Source organism: Leptopilina boulardi, unplaced genomic scaffold (genome assembly GCF_019393585.1).
Source record: "Leptopilina boulardi isolate dan_hultmark-lab unplaced genomic scaffold, ZJU_Lbou_2.1 LbouV2_121, whole genome shotgun sequence".
Classification (NCBI taxonomy): domain Eukaryota; kingdom Metazoa; phylum Arthropoda; class Insecta; order Hymenoptera; family Figitidae; genus Leptopilina; species Leptopilina boulardi.
The window spans coordinates 2,498,096-2,519,677 of NW_026137665.1; the positions used below are offsets into that span (position 1 = coordinate 2,498,096).

A 21,582-nucleotide genomic window follows, 5' to 3' on the forward strand; every position below is an offset into this window, starting at 1 on the left:
AGTAAAATTTCTTTTAATGAAGATGCCAGAACTCTAATCAGAATTCATAAAAACTCAAATTGAAAAAAAAATTTCGAAAATTTTAAAGTTCTGTACTTTTTTTTATTTTAAATTTAGAGTAAAATATAAGAATAATTTGTACAACTCTTGATGAAGATGCCAGAACTGTTATTAGAACTCATAAAACTCAAATTTTTGAAAATTTTAATATTCAGCACTTTTTTTATTTTGAGTTTAGAGTAGAATTTCATAAGAATAATTTGTACAACTCTTGATGAAGATGGCAGAACTCTTATCAAAACTCATAAAAACTCAAATTTTTGAAAAAAATTTTTTTTTAAATTTTAAATTTCAACACTTTTTTTTATTTTGAGTTTAGAGTAGAATTTCATAAGAATAATTTGTTGATCTATTGATAAAGATGCCAAAACTATGGTCAAATCAACTAAAACTTTAAATTTTTTAAATTTTGCAGAACTATTTTTTGTTTTATAAGAGAACTCTAGAACTCTGTATTTTCTATCGGAATAATATGTCAGCACTCTTTTTTGCGAAAATTATAGTGCTGGGTGAAGTTAGCACCTTATTTTTTTAATATCATGTTTTCTGGTCAAAATTTACGGAACTATTGAATTAAAACTTATAGAACTCTAGAACTATTGATAATCTACCCAGAACTTATTGTGGATTTTTCATTTTTTGAGATTTTGGTGCCAACTTCACATGACTTATTGTATTGCATTTTTGAAGCCATGTGCAAAAGAGAGAGAAAAAAATAAAACATGTGTTTAAAGGGATTTTTAAATGGCTTGTTTAGACGTAGCGATATCCCGTAGTGATTGACACTAAAGAGTCAAATATCATTGGTGCCTTTATGTTTATGAAGGATCGTAAAATAGAATTTTTTTTTTTTTTTTTTTTTTTTTTTTTTTTTTAATTTTAAGGAATTACTTGTGAATGTGTGTTGAATTGTTTATGTCGGTGTTAGGAGATTTAAATTTAAGGAACGTTAAAGAATTTTTAAGATAGTGGTTTATAAGTGTTGGGGGTGGTGGTGGTGGTAAATTATATAATAATATGGTATATTATGTAAAGTGTGTTTTATATATATATATATACAGACATATATATGTGCAGAAAAAAATGAATTGTTTTTGCAGGACCCAACCATTCTAGAACAAACCAACTTTTACAAAAAAAGAATGTTACTGGAGATGACACACATTGCCAGTGATGATAAAACAGTTAACGAAAGAACCGATGTTAATAACTTATCATCATTTTATTTAGCCATTCTCTCCAAAAATAGAAATTTAAATTCACAGTAAAATACAACATACTCTCACTAAACAATTCATTTTTTTCTGCACATATATATGTCTGTATATATATATATATAAAACACACTTTACATAATATACCATATTATTATATAATTTACCACCACCACCACCCCCAACACTTATAAACCACTATCTTAAAAATTCTTTAACGTTCCTTAAATTTAAATCTCCTAACACCGACATAAACAATTCAACACACATTCACAAGTAATTCCTTAAAATTAAAAAAAAAAAAAAAAAAAAAAAAAAAAAAAAAAAAAAAAAATTCTATTTTACGATCCTTCATAAACATAAAGGCACCAATGATATTTGACTCTTTAGTGTCAATCACTACGGGATATCGCTACGTCTAAACAAGCCATTTAAAAATCCCTTTAAACACATGTTTTATTTTTTTCTCTCTCTTTTGCACATGGCTTCAAAAATGCAATACAATATCATAAAGTTTTTCTATATCACAAAAAAGTATACAAAACCTCCCAAAAACTCAGTATCCTCGGAAAAGTCGAGGCGAAAGCATTTAAAGAATTTTGTCTTTTCGTCAAAATTATTATTAATTGATACTTCTCTCAAAAATAAATAAATAAAATAAAATGTGTAAAATATTTGAAATATATGTGTTGTGCAGTGTTACAACTAATTGGAATACATTCATACTATGCTCCAATAGTACCACTTCTATCTACATTAAACTTTCTTCAAACATGTGATTGTAAGTTGCAAATTGTTGGCAAGGAATTTCTTCTTTGGATATAATTTTCTATTATAAATTCAATTAAAAATTTTTTTATATAAATCTATTATTTATGAATTCGACGTTATTTTTATTTTATAGTTTATACTAATTTCATATTTTGTAACAACTAAATTAAAATATGGACAATATCTAAATTTTGAACATTACTCTACAGTTACATTTGTACTTATCATTACAGATACTTTAATAAATATTCACTGACGAAGGCACACATCAGTTGCCGAAACGTATGAAATAAAGGAAAAGTTTTGTTCTTTTTTCATAGAACCCTCATGCCAAAGAACTTAGAAATACATTAAATTAAACTAAGGGTTCAAGTAAAAAACATCATAATGCAATTATAATATTAAAATTGATCAGACTTTTTTTCTAATTATATATCCTTGATTTCAGAATTTGTATGTTGGATGTGTGAAAATTGATATTCTTCATAAATAATTGGTGTATAGTATCTTCTTTTTTTTTTAAAAAAAAAAAAAAAAAAAACATTGAAGACGGAGAAGTCATATTATATACACATAATAAACACAACGTTCAAAGCGCCTGTTATGCTTGCCACATGTTCATTGTTTATAAAGTTCGTAGTCTGCTGATTGCTCAGTCATTGAAGTCTTCATATAACTATGTATTAAAGGATGTTGCAGAATTCTTCTTCACTTATTTACAATTACCAGTTTATAACAATGTACAGAGAGATGTGAGAGAGATGAAAATAAAAAAAAAAAATCTTGAAAATGTTACATTAATCCTCGGATATCTGACGTTAGCAATCAGAACTTGGATAAATTGAACTGATTTATGGAATCAAACCTTATAGCTATATTTATTACATTAAACTTTATTTTTATATATTTATTTACTGTATATTATAAGAAAATATTTCTATTTCAATAAAATATTGTCTTGATTACACAATAATTAACTAATAAAAATAATCAATGAATAAAAAAATAAATGAAATAAAATAATTGAAACAGTTTTATAATAAAGACGGATCAAAAAAATTATTTTTCCTCATAAAGAAATATTTATCAAAAATTATATGGTTAAAGTTTCTCATGAACGATATTTTAGTATTTATATTTTTATTTAGATAAAAATATTTTAGAAGATTTGAATTTTGAAATTATTTTCATTTTACAAGATATTTACTATAATTATTTGAAATTTCATTTTTTTTACAGACTGCACTTAGTATATTTTTTCAAGAGGCTGCGATACCTTCTTGTGCCCAGGGGCCAGGTACACATTTTGGACAGGTGAGTTTAAAAAAAAAAAAAAATTTATTATTATAAATTATTTCTAAATGTGAATAACCATTTTCAATCGATGTTACTACCTACTCTCGGCAAACTATTTCCGTATCGTGATTTCCCTCTCTAACCTCGAGACCTAAAACGACCATAACGTATAATATAAATTCATAACACGTGCAAATGTTTCCAAATTACATGTATAAAATTTTATATATAAAGACAAAAAGCGTTACACTAAATATTTTAATTCTATAAAGCGAAAAAAGTATAATTTACAATTCAGTGAAATAGGTATTTCTTTTCTGAACGTAAAAAAAAATTAGTAAATTAGTTTTTCCAACTTTTTCAAATTTTTTAATAGGAGAGTACATATACAAATTTTCAACTATATCAACTATTTATTAAGAAATTATTTTTAAAATTTAACAAAATTATTATTAAAGTAATTTTTTGCAAGGAATTCCAATGGTGATAAAATAAAATGAGTCAAAAAAATTTTTATATAATATAATGTTATTCTTACGGGGAAGAAAATTTGTTTCCACTTTCATCAATTTTATTCATACTTTGAACATGGAAAACGCTTGTTGACTTCTAAAAAAAATAAAATTTGTGTTGATAATTAATTTTGTTATATATTTGATTCAATTGCATTGATAGATTCTCTGAATTCGTGATAAAATATAAATATAGAGGTTAGAAAAGTTTGTTTACTAATCACATTTTACATTTTAACATTATTAAACAATATCCAGTATGCATGTTATTAAAAAAGATATAAAATATATATTTTAAGTGGGAATTACCGCAGCAGTAAAAGATTTCAAGTTAGTAAACAAACATCCCTAACCTCAAAATTTATATTTTATCACGAATTCAGAGAATCTATTAATGCATTTGAATCAAATATATAACAAAATTAATTATCAACACACATTTTAATTTTATTAGATGTCAACAAGCGTTTTCCATGTTCAAAGTGTGAATAAAATTGATAAAAGTGGAAACTAATTTTCTTCCCCAAAAGAATAACATTGTGTCGTCTGTTTGTTGTCCCTCCAGGCTTCTGACGTCACACCTAGAATCGACTCTGACGTCACAAGTTGCAAAGCCTAATATGCACAAAAAATTCAGTTACTACCCAACTCTGCTTTCGTGCAACAATACAGACGTTGAGTTGTAATTTCCCAGTTCTGATTATTTACGTACTGTCGTCAGCTATCACTTGTATTAGTCAAAGATATTTTTATTAATAGACAATAATTATAGGCGAAATATTTCCACGTGCAATTACTTATTTATATAAAATTTATGGATTTAATAAGTTAAGTGTCAAATTACTAATATTTTTATTAAAATTAAACAGTTTACTCAAATATGACATCCATTTTTCTAGTAATATTTTAGTAACATTTTTATCCATCACAAATTTGTCCTTTCACCTGTATGCTAACGACTTTTATCCTCTATCTTTACAACTTTTTACCCACCTTTTTTTCTGTGTAAGGGAATAGGATTTCGAGTATTTCTATTTGCTATTTTTATCATTAAAAATAGGTTTATTGAAATTATTACAACAATGCATTACTCATAAACTTGTAGATGTGTTTTTAGCATCAGTATTTGTCGGAAATTGATATAGATAATCCTTTTTATCGAAATTAGCGCCTAATTAACTAAAAAATCAATTAAGAATAATAATTCTAATTAGCACAGAAAAATGCGTCTTTTTTTTACGAATCCAACGGTATAAAAAACTCATTTTCCATAAATTATGTAGATACTGTCTTTTTAAATCAGGACGACAGTCTAGAAGTATATTGTAAAATGGAGCAGAAAATAAAAATTTGTAAACTTTTGTTTTGCCAACAATAAAAAATCAAATTTCTATTTTAAGACACGTCCTCATTTCATTTGATGCAAGTCATCGACAATAATGACAATTGACGATCTTATCTCTTCATTCGTTCTCGGCACAACTCCAAAAATGTTACCTAGAATTCCAATTTTTGGAATAGTGCCTGTTTCTCTATATATGTCTTGACAATAAAGTGTCAGAGCCCCTGATATCCATTGTTGACTCTCGTCGCTGTATATATAATAATAATAATAATAATTATTATTATTATTATATGAAAAATAGAGTACGCTACACTATCATAATTCTCAATGATCCAGAATGAATGTGACATAATGAGATGCTCAAGCGTAAAATTCTTCCTTGTATATACGCGATGTTCATACACAAGATGATGGTATTAACGAACTTCCTCATTTTATATATGAGAGAAGCTTTTGTGGCGGAAGCGCAAAATGTTATGGGAAATTAACATTCAAGGATGACGCAATTCTGGTTCGAGGCCATAAGCTCTTGGGGTAAAAAGCAAAATATCATCGGCAAAGCATAATATAACGTTCCCCAAGCTCTCTCTCTCTCTCTTGTTGATGTGAGAAAATCGATGGCGCGTGTTTGACCCTGCAATTTCCCCTCTTTTGTTTATATTATTTAATTCAATTTTCGTATATATATATTAATTATTAATGTTCGAAATTTTAATATTTTATTTTTAATTTGAAAATAAAAGATGAATATTGTTTTCTATATATAAATCAAGGAGAGATTTTCATTCAACATTTTTTTTTTCCAAATCTTTATGAAAAATAAAAAAATATGTATTTTTTTATTTGATAAAAATTATGGAATTTTTTTATTGTTTTTAAAAAAACATCTTTAGAAGCAAAGTACTTTTTAAATGCGTTTTTCTCTATTCTACTACCCGTGTGGAAAAGTCGACTGGGCCCCAATCTGGGCCAGACTGGGTTTCCCATTGTCCAAAGTGGGCAACCCAGACAACGCCCAAACTGGGCGCGTAACGCTGATCCCAAAGATTTCCCAAGGTTGAGAAATCCCAGCTGGGGCCAGATTGAGTTATTCCATTTTTATTTATAATTGTTAATTAATAATTATATAAATAATTTAACAACAAAAGAGTAAATTAAATGAATAAATATAATATCCTTTTAAATTAAATTGTATTAAAGATGACGACTAACAAACAATGTTTTTTGTATAATTGTTCAGCATATTATTTAAATAATAATTTAATTAACTTAATTCTTTTATTTCTTCATTTTTCAAACTTTGGAAAGCCAAATTGGGCCTAGATTGGCGCCCAGTCTCACTTTGGGCGACTTTGGGAAGATTTCCACACGGGTAAAGTGATAAAAAAATAAGGTAAAAGTACCCATTATGGGACAATTTATAAAATTTCACCTATTATGGGACAAACTTGGAAAACATTAATTTGAGACCTGAACATTAAAAAAAGTAAACCGAAAAATATTTTCCTTAATAAAACACATATTTTATTTCACAGAAATAAAATAATATATGAGCTAAAAATTGATTGAAATTTTTAAAAAAATTAGTTTATTGCGTAATGTCAAAAAATAGAAAACATCGTTCATGATTTCAGCAAAATTTCTTAAACCCTGTGACTTATTATTGATTTGTTCTGCAAAATTAAGACTATAATGTGTTATGTATAAGTGATCAAACAATTCGTTTTTTATTCTAGAATCTATTTCAAAAATGACATAATTTAAATTTAATTAATTTTTTGAGAAAAATAAGTGTCTTATAATAGGTTTATAATTTTATACGTGTCTGTAATTATGGGACTGCAAAAGGCTTTGTCTCAAATCAAGGTACACTAATTTTAAAACCCTGATCCTATTGTGGGACACGTCCGTTTGTTGATTTATTTAAAGAATCTCTCATTATAATTTTTCTCAAGGATCATTGTTTATTTATTTTAATTATACAATATATAAATAAACAATAATAAATAATTAAAAGTTAAAAATAATTAATTGAATCCAACATAACCTCCAAATATTGTTTGCACACAATTTAAGCTGTACTTGTTTATATATTTTATGTAAATTAGTACAAAAAATGACCGCTAGAGGACAGCAGCAGACGGCTCATAAATTTTTTTTATTTTTATTATAACCGTATATTATATTAAATATTTAATTTATTGTGCGCACAAGTGAAAATACAACTTAGTACCATTATAATTATGCAAATTAATTGACATTATAGTAACAATTTGTTCAGTGTCCCATAATAGGATCCGCATTGATAGGACAAAGGTGCACTATAAAATTCATGTCTCATAATGGGTACAAATTTTTTATTTACAATTTTATCAATAATAATTTATCATTACAACATAAAAATGCTACCAAAAACACTGTTTTAACAACTAGAGACATACACAATTCTAATGCAGCAAAAAGTTTCTTATTAGTTTTTAAAATAATGGTTCAAATACACTTAATCTCAAAAACTGTCAAGCAACCGTCCCATAATGGGTACTTTTACCTTATTAGGTAATTCGAAAAACGTACGTAAAGAATATAAATGTCAGGTCAATTAATCGTTGACTTTGAGTTTTTAAATATTTTTTTTTTAATATAAATTTTTTTATTTCATATTTTAAACGAATATATAATAACAACGAATATTTTAAACGAAGATTTCATGAGACATTATTGTTAAAAAATTAAGAGTTGAAGTAAGCGTCGAAGATGCGCAGAGTACGTAAAGTACTACTTTTGAATGCAGTACAGTTCTTTACGTACTCTGCGCATGCGCAATCACTTATCAGTTACAAGAAGTCATTTTATGTACTAAAAAATAAATAATTATTAAATTAAGTATATTATACTCATTTTTAACATCAAAATGCATTATTTTTTTATGAATAGTTGATAATTTCATTCACGTGAATATTTGAAATTTTATTGAAATATTATTATACGATGATGTTCACATTTATTTGTACAACCAATATTTGCGAGGTCGAATCATTCCATTCTTAAAAACGTCAGAATGAGTTTTTAAAAGAGTTAAATTTAATCTAAAAATAGAAAAATTACGACGTGACATTCGTCCACGCTTTCATATACAAATAATATATATATATATATAATTTTTTTTATTTTTGGAACTTATTTTTTTTAAGTTTTAAATTAATTTTTCAATTTTTTACATTATTATTTCTTTATATTTTTAATGTATAGGTAAAGCATTTAGAGTGTTATGCATAAATATATTGTAACATTGTATTTAGAATTTTACTCAATTTTTAACAAAACAATCGTTCAAATATTTTATGTTATCTATTTATTTATTTTTATCTGAAGGTTAAATATGTTTACAAATAATGTCATAAACAAAGTATAAAAGTGAAAAAAATGTATGCATTTAAAAATGATTAAAAGTTAAAAAAAATGTATATTACACTAGAGTCTCCGAAGAGAGGACAGAAAGAGTCTTGGACCTCTCTACGGAATTCGTCCTTGACGCCGAAAATTGTAAACACTCCAGGGCCGTATATCGTATCACAGAGATGTGTTTTTTTTAACAGAATACATTCTGTTACGTATGTAAAACACTACGCGAGAAAGGTACACTAAAAACAAACGCTCCTGAGTTCACGTTCCTCTTTCTGATCCCGCCCATCTCTTCCCCCCTCACTCCTTACCGCGCCGCGTCACTACTTAGTCCTCTCTTCAGAAGTCCTCTCTTGGGAGACTCCAGTGTATATCAATTTCTTTTTTCCTTTGACTTTCTATTTTCTAAAAATCGCTTCCTTCTTTTTGTTTAAAATTTTCAATTTTTCTTTTAAATTCTTTTTTTATTGGATTCCTAAAATTTATTAATATTTAATTATTTTTAGAAACTGTCTCTAAAGTTTTTATTAACATTTTTTTTTAATACTTTATACTATCTAAAGGTTCTACCATCTATTTGTAAGTTTAAATAAATACATTTTTTTCTTGCAAACTACTTTTTTCATAACAATTAAAATTTCTATTTTTTTTTTCATTTCCTAAATATATTGATAAAAATTTGTTAAAAGCTAGTAAAATCTTATAATATTTGTAAAATCTAAATATATTTCAATAAAATTGAATATAATTTTTAATACAAACTCAAATTTTATTTTTTTTAGTGAAAATTGAAAATAAATTTAAATTAAATATATTTAATCAATAAAGTAATAAACATAACCTCAAACTTTTACTAATTGAAGTTAAAATACCTCTTTTAAAATAAGCGCGCATTTCGCATAAAAAGCTCATGAATGTCTTTTTGTACATTATATGTTTAGCAACAGACGGAATTTGCTTAGAGACAAAATTATGCTGTACTTAATGTCTTCCAAATTATTTGTATTCATGACTCAAAATTGTCTTGGCTGTCTTCAAACCTATATATATATATAAACCCATAGAAATATTTTTAACATCAAACGTTTTAATATACTCGGAAGTGTTTAAATATACTCGAAAATAGTTTTAAATATATATATATATTTACGAAATCACCAACGTCGATAAATTTCACAATAATTGTTGATTTCATTTTGAAAATATTATTTTCTATCGATCTGAAAAAAATCAAGGTTTCCTATATATATATTTATGAAACCATAAAAAAACCTTGAAAATCCAGAAGAAGACTTCCAAGTTTCTTTTAATCATTTTAGAGTGGATGCATTTACATATAATTATTTTATTAGACGAATTTTCATTTTTCGAATTAAAATTTGACAGAATTCTGAATAAACGAATTTTTACTTAACAGAATTTTTATATATCAAATTTTTATTGTATACAGAATTTTTAAAGAGCTGAAATTTTATTTGCCCGAAAATGCAAATGACCGAACAAACAATCAACAGGAAGATTTTTGCCTGATTTTAAAAATTAACCAATCAGAAATTATCAAGAAAATTGTGATTAGTGAATTTTAAAAATGAAGCCGAAATCATTCTTCGATTGCTTATATATGCAATTTCGGACAAATAAAATTTCGGCGCTTTAAGATTTCTGTTAAATATGAATTTTAGTAAATTAAAATTCGGATAACTAGAATTTAAATAAACAAAATTTTGAAATTTTGAAATTTTGACATTTCAAAAACTCGAATCACTTTAAAATTTTGATGAATGAGAATTCTGCTAAATTAAAATCCGGTTGAATTGAAATTATTTTACATAAAAATTTTCGTAAAGAGAAATTTTTGTAAAATAAAAATTCGTCTAAAAAAATCCTATCCAATTCTAATTCGAAAAATTATATTTTTATATATATCTAATAAAATTTGTTTAAAATGAAAATTCTAAGTAATGAAAATGATTTTCATGGGATAATTATATACGCCTCCTTTTACATTTTACGTTGATTTTCGTAGATAATTTTATAATGCTTAAATCTCACATTAAATTTCTAATTTGAAGATTAATTTATTTCCGTGCAACAATAAAAGACCTTTGAACTTTGAGATCACACAGTATATAATTATACATAAGCGAGATTAAAGCCACCTTTATACAATTTTCCTGAATAAGAAGAAACTTTTATTTTGCATCTTATATTTGAAAAAAAATATATATCACATAAAAAATAGAAGTTCTAGGGAAAGTATTGAATTATATATATATACCTTTTCAGTTATTCAAGAATATAAATAAATAATAAAATGCTGCATAAAATAACCGTATCGAAACAGCAATTGATTGAATGATCTTTCTCGAAGCTAACCCTTAGGGTATATATGGTATAACCATTCACTTTTCTTGCATAAACTTTCTTGTGTCTAAAGTTCTGAACGTTCAAATGAACAAAATCATTTTTTTTTATCTAATACATTTTTTTAAAAATTACTACAGCAATAAAAAAGTATATTAAACATAGGGTAAATGCACTAATTACGGTGCGATTCGAGTAAAAATACCTTTAAAATAGAAAATTCGACATTTCTATTGTAGAAAGTCAATTTAAGACTTATTAAACTAAAAGCTTATGTTATTTAGATATTAAAAAAAATAAAAATATATTTTTCTGAGTCTAATAACTTTTTATTTGTTTCAAATAAAAAAAATTTAATTTAGCACGAATAAAATTTTATTTAGTGCAAATAAACTTTTTATTTAAAATGAATAAATATTTATTTGGGTCTAAGACAAATATATCGGAAGAACTTTAGACACTTTTTTTTGAGATTTATTTATAAATAATATCAAACATATTTTTGAATTATCAATATATAATTTGTCTCAAATCAAAGGTTGAAATTTCAAGGATTTGACAATTAACAATTAAGTATAATTAATTGACGTTGAAACTACAAATACTTTCCATATGTAAATATCTAAAATGAATAATGCAATTCACACTCGCAGGAGGTGAATGTTTGCGCCTCGTCCAGAAAGTCTTTAAAGTATATATGTTTAAGAAACTCTTTCAAGTTGTTGATTAAATTGAAATAAATTCGAAAATTAAAAGGGGAAATATATAAAATTTCAAATTATCATCGCTTTACGATGCAAAAGTAGAAAAAAAATTTTAAATTTCATCTACTACAACATATTCCTGTAAGGATGCAGTTTATATTTTTTTTCCTCACAAGTAATGAAAGTTGATTGCTTTTTTTTTTTGAGGGGGGCAAAAATATTCCTGGCAATATTTCCGTTCAGATTTCTTGTATCGATATACATATATATGTAACTAATCATGAACGAAGTGAAAGGAGAATTTTATTATAGAAGCTAAAGTAGCTTCTAGAGAAAAATAAATATATCTATATATATATTATGACTTTGGAAGGCTAATATTCTTTAAATGCTTTGGATGCTTACGAAACTGATGGCAATAATCTTTGCGCTTAGTAACAAAAGACGGAGAACCACTGTGCACTGTCAGTAGACAGAAGAGCTAGGCGGATTACTATTCTTGTCGGAGGCATTCCGATAATCCCAACTCGCTTCCATACATCGTATTCCTATATAGTTACATTGAACAAATTCTTTCCTCTTGTCCTCATATATGACTTGTTCTAACTTGTTCGATACAATTTATATGGATATCAATGTGGTATATAAAATTTCAATTGAGCAATATGTGTATAGGATGAGTTAGAATATATCGTCTCTCTGATGATGAAACGCATATTTAGAAATAAAATTGGTAATTGAATTTTTAACTATGTTGATTCATTGCATTAATTATATATATATGTACTCTAAACAAACAAATATTCTAATTTTTTTCATTTCCGTGAAACAAAAGTTAAATATAAATATGTATGACAGAGATACGATTAAAAAAATCTGAATTAGTTTGACGAAAACTACATAATTTAATAGGTAGAATTGAGTTACTAATTGGAAATAGTTCAATTCTACTTTATTTCAGTTAAAAAATTACTAAATAATTTAAGTATTAGTAGACTTTATTTTAATATTGTTTTTTAGTTATTTTTTTACTAATTGCTGAAGTTAGAATTATTCTACTGTTTGGAAATAGTTAAATTCTACTCTATCAGTTGTAAATTACTAAGTATTAGTTAAGAGTGTCAAACGGTCTTTGAAATTCTTTGACAAAGAAAGACATTTAATTACACGCAGGCACAAAAAAATCTGACTATTCTGACTTCGGATTCAGCTGACACTTTGTACAAAATTGGCCAAAACACCAAGGATCCTTATCTTATAAATTTTCTAAAGCCGAAAGATTGTGTGAATCCATACAAAAACGCGATTGAAAAACGAAAACTAGGAAAGTAATGTCATAATAGTTGCTACTTTGTGCTCCCTGAATGCTTCTGCCATCTGACGGTGGCAGGACGTAATAAACCTGTCATTATATTACTCTCCGACTTTTCGTTTTGCAATCGCGTTTTTGTTCATAGATTCGCACAATTTTTCGGATTTAGGAAATTTATAAGATAAGGATCCTCGGTGTTTTGGCTGATTTTGTAAAAAGTGTTCGTGTTTCGAAAAAAGGATTTTAAAATCAATGTTTATCATTTTCACGTTCAGTGACGTTTTTATAGGGCGATAATTAAAGATCTCTCTTTGCCAAATAATTTCAGAGACTGTTCGACACTCTTAAATTAATTTTTAGGTTATGTTTCAATTAACCAAAATATTTGGTAGATTTTGACTTGAGAATATGAGCCTTTTTTTGCTCAAATTAATTCAAGTTCTTTTTTTTTTGTTACGATTTGGTTTTCATTAACACCCATTTTTATACCGGAGAAAATAGGGCGTAAACTCTGGCCTAAGTCACTCAAGTCTTCATATCTGAAAGATAAATAGTCATTAATATTATTAGTAGATTTTGTTTCATTACCTATTGTTTTTTGTTTATTTTTATTAATTGTCATAGTTTGAATTGAGCTAATAAAATAGAAAAAAAATAAAGAACATAAATATTGTTATTTTTACATTCGATGTTTATAACATTTGTTATATTAATTATTTTTAATTTTTTTACTTTCTTTTTTATACATAGAAAAAAATTTTTTGTTTCTGTTATTTTAAATTTTTTTTTAAAAATTGTTTTTTTTAACTATTTTTTTATATAAATATTTTTTAATTTTAAAAAAATTTGTATATTATAAAATAGTAACAAGTTTAAAAAAAAAATTCTGTACAAAATAACAAATTAAAAAAAAAATTATGTAAAATATAAGTAAAAAAAAAAACAAAGAACAGTATTTTTTTCTAGTAATTTTTAATGTAATGTTTGTCTATTTTTTTTATTTTCCAAAAATTTTCCAAACAAAAAGACAATGTGTAAAAATAATACAATTCCTATTGAATATTTTGGACATGCATATTTAAATACACTTTTAGTTATTTATATTTGCTAAGCTCTAAAAAAATATTTTTAATGAAGAAGTAAACCGATTGACATAGATTCCGTTCGTACTAATTCTATATACTAATATGAGAACATATATATGTATATTCTACTTTATTTGCTATCCTGATATCTCTGCTTAGACGATCTCAATATTTATACAGTTGGTTTTTAAATAAATATATATATATATATTTAGTAAAATGGAAAATTTTTACTAATACTGCTGATTTCATAAAAAATATTAATTTGAATCAAATATAAAAAATTTTATTACTTTCTTACAATTATATATATATATAATTATAATTTCTTAATAATAATAATAATAGAACAAAAATGTTTGTGAGTGTGATAATATAAGGCAAAGAAAAAGAAAATACTTACCTTGCTTTTATTCTATCTAATGGATATATTTATTATCATATTATCGTTATATAGAAATAATTGCTATAAGCAGATACTTATTTATCAGCAGTCTTTAAAGCACTTTTTTTTTTGTTTAGAATTATTACTTCATACATGTGCTATACACAGTTGATATAAATTTAACAACATATTAATTATTACGAAAAAAGTAAATTAGTCACAAAAAACAATATTGACAATAATTTTTATTATAATTTCAAGCACACTAAAAAATAATATACCCAAAGATTTTTTTTTTTTTTTTTATCGAACCACATAAAATTATGCGAATAACATTTTTTCTTTTAAATGAACCAAATAAAATTTTATTTCGCGTGAATAACATTTTTTTTAATTGATCTAAATAAAATTTATTTGAAGTAAATAAAATTTAATTGAAATAAATAAATATTTATTTAGCTCTAAGACAAATATATTCGGTTTAATTATGATAATTTTCAAAATTTGCAGCCTTACAAAATTTGAAATAATGAGTTTTTAAAGAATATTTGTGCGTCACAAAAATAATTTAAAAACCAAAAATAACAAATTGAAAAAATTATCTCGATTATGCAATATCGCAAGTTATCAGTTTAAATACCAAAGTTAACGCCTGACAAAGTGATATTGTTTAGATGATTGCGGAAGTATTTCGAACTATAGATGAATAATTCAATATCGGGTTAAGTATACTTAAATAATGTATACATTGTACAATTATTTTGTTATAGATTAAATCAATTACATTGATAATTCTCCTTGTAACGTTTAACCAATTTTATATATAGAGAAATAACACGTTGACCTTTTCGATGTTATATATAAATATATACACAGCTTCAAAAAGAAAGGTAGGAAATTTTTTTTTAATAATTTAAATCATTTATTTGTTTCTGAGCTAATCAGTTTTTATCCGAATCTAAATTTCTAAATTTGTACTGAATTTTGGAATTCGCTATATTAGACTTGTTAAAAATTTTTGTGAGTACATTTTTACATAAAAATACAGTAAATTTAAAACACAGAATAAACTACAACTTAAAGTAATCTCAGAACAATACACGAAAAATAATTTTTTAGGTTAAGAATCATGTCAAAATTTTATTGACAAAATATAATTAGTTGAACATCCGATGATCTGAATTGTGACACTTTGCAAGGAATGGTAGCTTTTTCGATACAGAGCGGGGAAGTAGAATAGCGAAAAATCAGGGTGAGGTATGTGTCAAAAATATAAGGATACGGTATATTTCGGACGTTCTACTTGATTTACAGTGGAAATTTACATGCGCCTATTGTAAACTAACCCTTAAGTTCAAGCATTAGAATTTTCATTCAAGCAAATAATATTTTTAATATTGAAAGTGATAGATATTTTTTATATATTAAAAATAAAACTGTTACAAACTGTGTTATATTTAACAAAATTATTCAAACACAACTCTATATTCAAATTAAGCAATTCAAACTTGCAGGAATTTTGCATTTAACAGAATTTTGTGAAGTTTATGTAACATATATATTCAATGTAAAAAAAAATCCAGTTTTTTTTTACAACGTCAGAATTTGGAAAAAATTTACCATCATTCCCTCACTGTGAAAAAACATTCAGCACGTTGTAAATTTAAAAGCCGGAAAATCAAAAGGCAACATAACCTAAAAGTTGTTTTTTTATTTTGTAAATTTTTCCCTTATTATTCCTGTTTCAGTTAAATAAATGTATACTTTTCTTATTGTAAAATACTATTTTATGATATTAAAATACATAAATATAACTCCAACACATTGCTAGTAATTATAAGTCACTTAATTACTAGCAAGTGAGTGGTGGAGTTTTATTTATGTATTTTAATATCATATAATAGTATTTTACAATAAGAAAAGTACACTTATTTAACTGAAACAGGAATAATAAGGGAAAAATTTACAAAATAAAAACAACTTTTAGGTTATGTTGCCTTCTTATTTTCCGACTTGTAAGTTTATAACGTGCTGAAAGTTTTTTCACAATATGGAAAAAATGATGGTCACTTTTTTCCAAATTTGTGTTTTCATTTTTGCTATTATTATATTCGATTAGAGAACAATTTTTTAAGAAAATATGTTACAGATATAATAATAATAATTATTATTATTATTGTTATTATTATTATTATTATTATTAAAATATAACGTTACAGATAATTAGTACGTCACATTATTCTGAAATTATAAAAAAAGTCCAATAACCAGTTTTTCTAACCTTATCCCCACAACACCGAAGCTTTGCTAGAGATTTATTTGAAATGTTCGGAATATTTAATTGCAATGTTTAGTGAAAATTGTGTAAAGATTTAAATGTCCCGATTAAATAAATGTTTAGTGTGAAACTTTCCTATTTGAATTAAATTTTCGCCTAATTATAATTTATTATAATTATAATTAGGCGAAAATTTCATTTAAATGTTCACGAAATTTTCGCGATAAACATTTATTTAAGTGGGACATTTAAATTTTTACACAATTTTCACTAAAAATTGCAATTAAATATTCCGAACATTTCTAGGAAATCTTTAGGAAAGTTTCGGTGCTGTGAGGGAAATTTTGTTGCTTTGAGGTTATGTTCTTTATTATCACAAACAGACCTTTTTTTAAAATAAATCTCTCAAATATATATAAAATTCTTATAAATAATTATTATAAGTGGCACGAACATAAATATATATATATATACTTTGTCTCTAATATAATCGCATTATAATGTTCAAATATGTATATGTACAGTAAGAGAATATGTATATATATGTATATATATATGTTTGAAAAATTTAGCTTGTTCAGCGAGTATAAGCATTGCCTTGAAAAATCTCTTGTTTATTTAATACTTTGAATACATTAAATTAGAATGTTTCATAATTACGAGAGAGAGAGAGAGAGAGAGAGAGAGAGAGAGAGAGAGAGAGGTCATTTTTTTCGAATTGGCTTCTTATTTGTGATGGCCTAGTGACATGATAGCTTAGTTCAAACTCAACGCAAATAAAAAAGGCTCAAAGATCGGTAATGTATTCCAGAATTTCGTAATGGGACACTCGAGTCTGTGTCGTTCAATACTTACATATTATATATATATACATGTAAAACACAAGACTCATGTACACAAATATATATACACAATAGAATGTGCACTGTATCTGTCCACCTGACTCTGACGTCAGGAGCAAGGAAGAGGTTGAACGACCTTTAACAACTTACCAGACTGTATACTTTGTAGCTTGAATGTATATATGTATATAATGTAACATAGGGTATTAGAAATCAACTATTCCACCCACAATGTTACTGCGAGTATATATTAGAGATTTTTTATACCTCACCAACAAATGTTTATCTGATATCAACTACTATTTATGTTCTATATAAATTTAACAGTAAATCCTTTTTCAATATGTACTTTTTTTCTATCTCTATGGAAGGTTAAAATAAATAAATACATAATTTTATAAAATATTAATTATTATTCATTTTTTATAATATGTAATTTTTATTATTATTATTTTATAATTATATTAGCAAAATTAAACGCGCCAAATTGAGTATTTAATTGTTTGTTATAAAGAAATTAAAGATTAATATTATCAATAATAATTTAATTTATTAGAATATTATTACATATTAAATGATAATAATGAAAATTATATGTTTACAGGCCTTCGGTTTATATGACTTTTTCCGACTTTTTTCAAAAATACGACTTTTATCGACTTATTTTAATAAAATGCGACATTTTTTTTTACATTTGAAAAAAAATGTAAATAAAATACATTTTTCTAGTATAAAATGTAGATCTTCTTCAGATCTTCTTCAATTCAATTATTTAACAAATTTTGAACTAAAATGATTCTTCACTAAATTAATTATTTTTAATAATTTTAATGAAATACATCACAAATTCAATTATATCAAAATTATTTTTCAATTAAAATTTTTATGAAATTTAACAATTGTTTATAATTTAAAAAAAAAATATCACAATAAAATTGAATCATTTTTTAAAAATTTCAATTCAAAATAAACTAAAATTCATTTATTACCCGAAATTTTAATTCAAAATCAATTAAAAATCCAATAATTATCAAAAATTTTCAATTTAAAATTTAATTATTTACCAAGTTTTCAATTTAAAATGAAATAAAAATCAATTATTTTCTAAAATTTCTATTCAAAATTAATTACAGGGTGGCCAGTGGACCGGGAAACCGGGAAAACCGGGAAATGACAGGGAATTTGTTTTGACCTGGAAAAACCGGGAAATGACAGGGAATTTTTACCTTGACCGGGAATTTTGAAATTTTTTATTAAAAAGTATTTTATTTAATTCAAAAATTGTTGAAAGAAAAAAAAGCTTTGATCTTAGAAAATGCTCGCAAGTGTGCAGAAGACATTGATTTAGAACTTAAACAATTAAATAACCAAACCTGATTTTTAACTGAATACGTATCTGAACGTATTTTTAATTTAAAATATATATATATATATGTTTATTTTAAAACTCAAAGTATTAAGATGTTAAAATATTGAATGTGATATTAAAAATGTAGTTTTTAAAAGTTAACTTCTAGTTTAATTGAAAAGAGATACAAATATCTACGAAAAAGTTTATTTTATTAAAAAAATATATAGTATGTGTTTATTATAAACATTAAGTAAGAAACAAAATGTGATAAACGTGATAAAACGTTTTTTTTTTAATGTATATTACGTATTTATATGTTTTATGTTTAATAAAGAGTCAATATTCAATAAATTTATAGAATAATTTTTTGGGGAATTTTTCTTTATGACCGGGAAAAATAATTCATGACCGGGAAATGACCGGGAAATGACCGGGAATTTTTTTTGGTGAAAAAAACGGCCACCCTGAATTATCCAAATTTTCAATCAAAAATGAACTTAAATTAAATTATTATCCAAAATTTCAATTAAAATTCAATTATTTCCCAAAATTTTCAATTCAAAATGAACTGAAATTCAATTATTTTCCAAATTTAAAATCAAATAAAATTTCATTATTCTCAAAAATTTGAATGTAAAATTAATTGAATTTTCAATAATTTGAATTTAAAAGCATCTAAAATTTATTTATTTCTAAAATTTTCCATCGAAAATTATTTTTTTGAAATTTAATTATTTCAATTATAACTCTAAGGAAATTCAATGTATTTTTAACTATTTTAATAATATTCTTGAAAATTCAACTATCTGAAACTATTTTTCAATTAAAAATGATTTTCAAATTATTCTATTTTGTCCGCATTTTCTAATAAATTTTTAGTGAAATCATCTAAAATTTTAATTACAAAACACTTAAAGTTTCAATTAATTTCAAAAATCTCAATTTTAAATCTTTGAAAATTCAATTAAATTTAAAAAATGTTTTCCAAAAATTGTTTGATAAATTATTTTTAGTTCTGTAAAATTTAATAATTGTTTGAAAATTAACAATATCTTTTGAAATTTAATTATTTCTAAAAATTTCTACTTTAACCCTTCGAAAAGGATTATTATTAAAAAAAAAAATTTTTATTTAAAAATCTGTAAAATATTTTTGTTAAAATAAAAAACAAATCGACTTTTTTTTGGAATATAAATTGACTAAAACGACTTTTTTTGTGTCTTTAAGTTGATTCGAGGCCTGTGTTTTTATAATTAATATTTAATAGGTATTCGTTGGCCCCTGGTACCTTAAAAATTAATTTTTAAAAATTAATTTTTTTTTAAATTACTATCTTGTACGAAATTTTCTGGCGCATCTTTTTTCTCATCATAAATTTTTTGTATTTGTATACAATTTTTGAATCAATATACAACTTTAAAAAAAATTTCGTTGGTAAACGTTGTGTACTTCAGCTTCGTGAATTGAATTTTCGAATTTGGAATTTTAAAGAAACTTATTCCGAAATTTGGAAACACAATTATACAACTTTGGCAAAAATGAGAAAAAGAATTGTCAAAATTTGACACGTTATAAGATTACTATTCAAAAAAACACGTGAAATCAGAAAAGGCCAACTTCAAGTCAGGGCAGAAGGACAGACCAAGCATTTTATTATTATATAATTATTTATATTATAATCATAAATATAAATAATTTATAATAATACAATAAAATATATAATAAATAAATAATAAACTGATTTGCTTCATTGTTTTATTGATATTTAATTAAACAAACGGGAATTGCTTTTCAACTTAATGATTTATGAAACAGTGTGTTATGAAAAAAAAAAAAAAAAAAAAAAATGATTCACAATGATGTCTCGACACTTGTCATTTAAAGTCTATTTAACAGATAGTATATATTTGTTATGTAAAACGAATACACTATGTTGAGTCTATCTTAAACAGACTTGTACGTCATGTATTTAAAAACAATTCAATATTAATTTTTAATTTCAAAAGTTTTGTGAATTTATGTAAAAATCTCACAAAAAAAAGTCGTTTCGATTGATTTTCAATTCAGATTAAAAAATTAAAAAAAAAAAAGTTGAATGTGAAAAAATTAAAATTTTTTTTTTTATTTTATCATAGGGAACGGTTAAACTGAAATACATAGCCATCTGCTGGCGAAAATTAGAACAAGGGAGATCGATCATCGGCTTTAAGGAGGTTCAACCCATTAACATAACCTCAAACTAAAAAGTAGTTTTTAACAGAACTAAATATATATTTAAAATTTATTACACTCAAATTCGGCAGATCCAATTGTACAATTTTGGAAAAAAATTATTTTGAGTTAAAATTCGTTATTAAATAATAATTAATAAACATTTTGTATTTTTTCTTAAAAGTTAGTGAACAATTCTAATTTTTATCCAATTTTTATATTATTTGTAAGAATTGGATAAAAATTGGAATTATTCACTAACTTTTAAGAAAAAATAGAAATTGTTTATTAATTATTATTTTAGAACAAATTTTAACTCAAAATAATTTTTTTTCCAAATTTGTACAATTGGTTCTGTCAAATTTGGGTGTAATAAATTTTAAATATATTTTTAGTTCTGTTAAAAACTACTTTTTAGTTTGAGGTTATGTTAATGGCTTGAACCTCGTT

General features: G+C 24.5%; 1 protein-coding gene across 1 annotated transcript in view; it reads left to right on the forward strand.

Moving 5' to 3' along the window:
- Nucleotides 1–21,582, forward strand: part of LOC127286459 (UBA-like domain-containing protein 2) — a 37,499-nt gene that overhangs the window by 9,080 nt on the left and 6,837 nt on the right. The window contains exon 2 of the mRNA XM_051312892.1: nt 3,285–3,359. Within this exon, the coding sequence (XP_051168849.1) occupies nt 3,285–3,359 (75 nt within the window). The remainder of the gene's footprint in view (nt 1–3,284; nt 3,360–21,582) is intronic.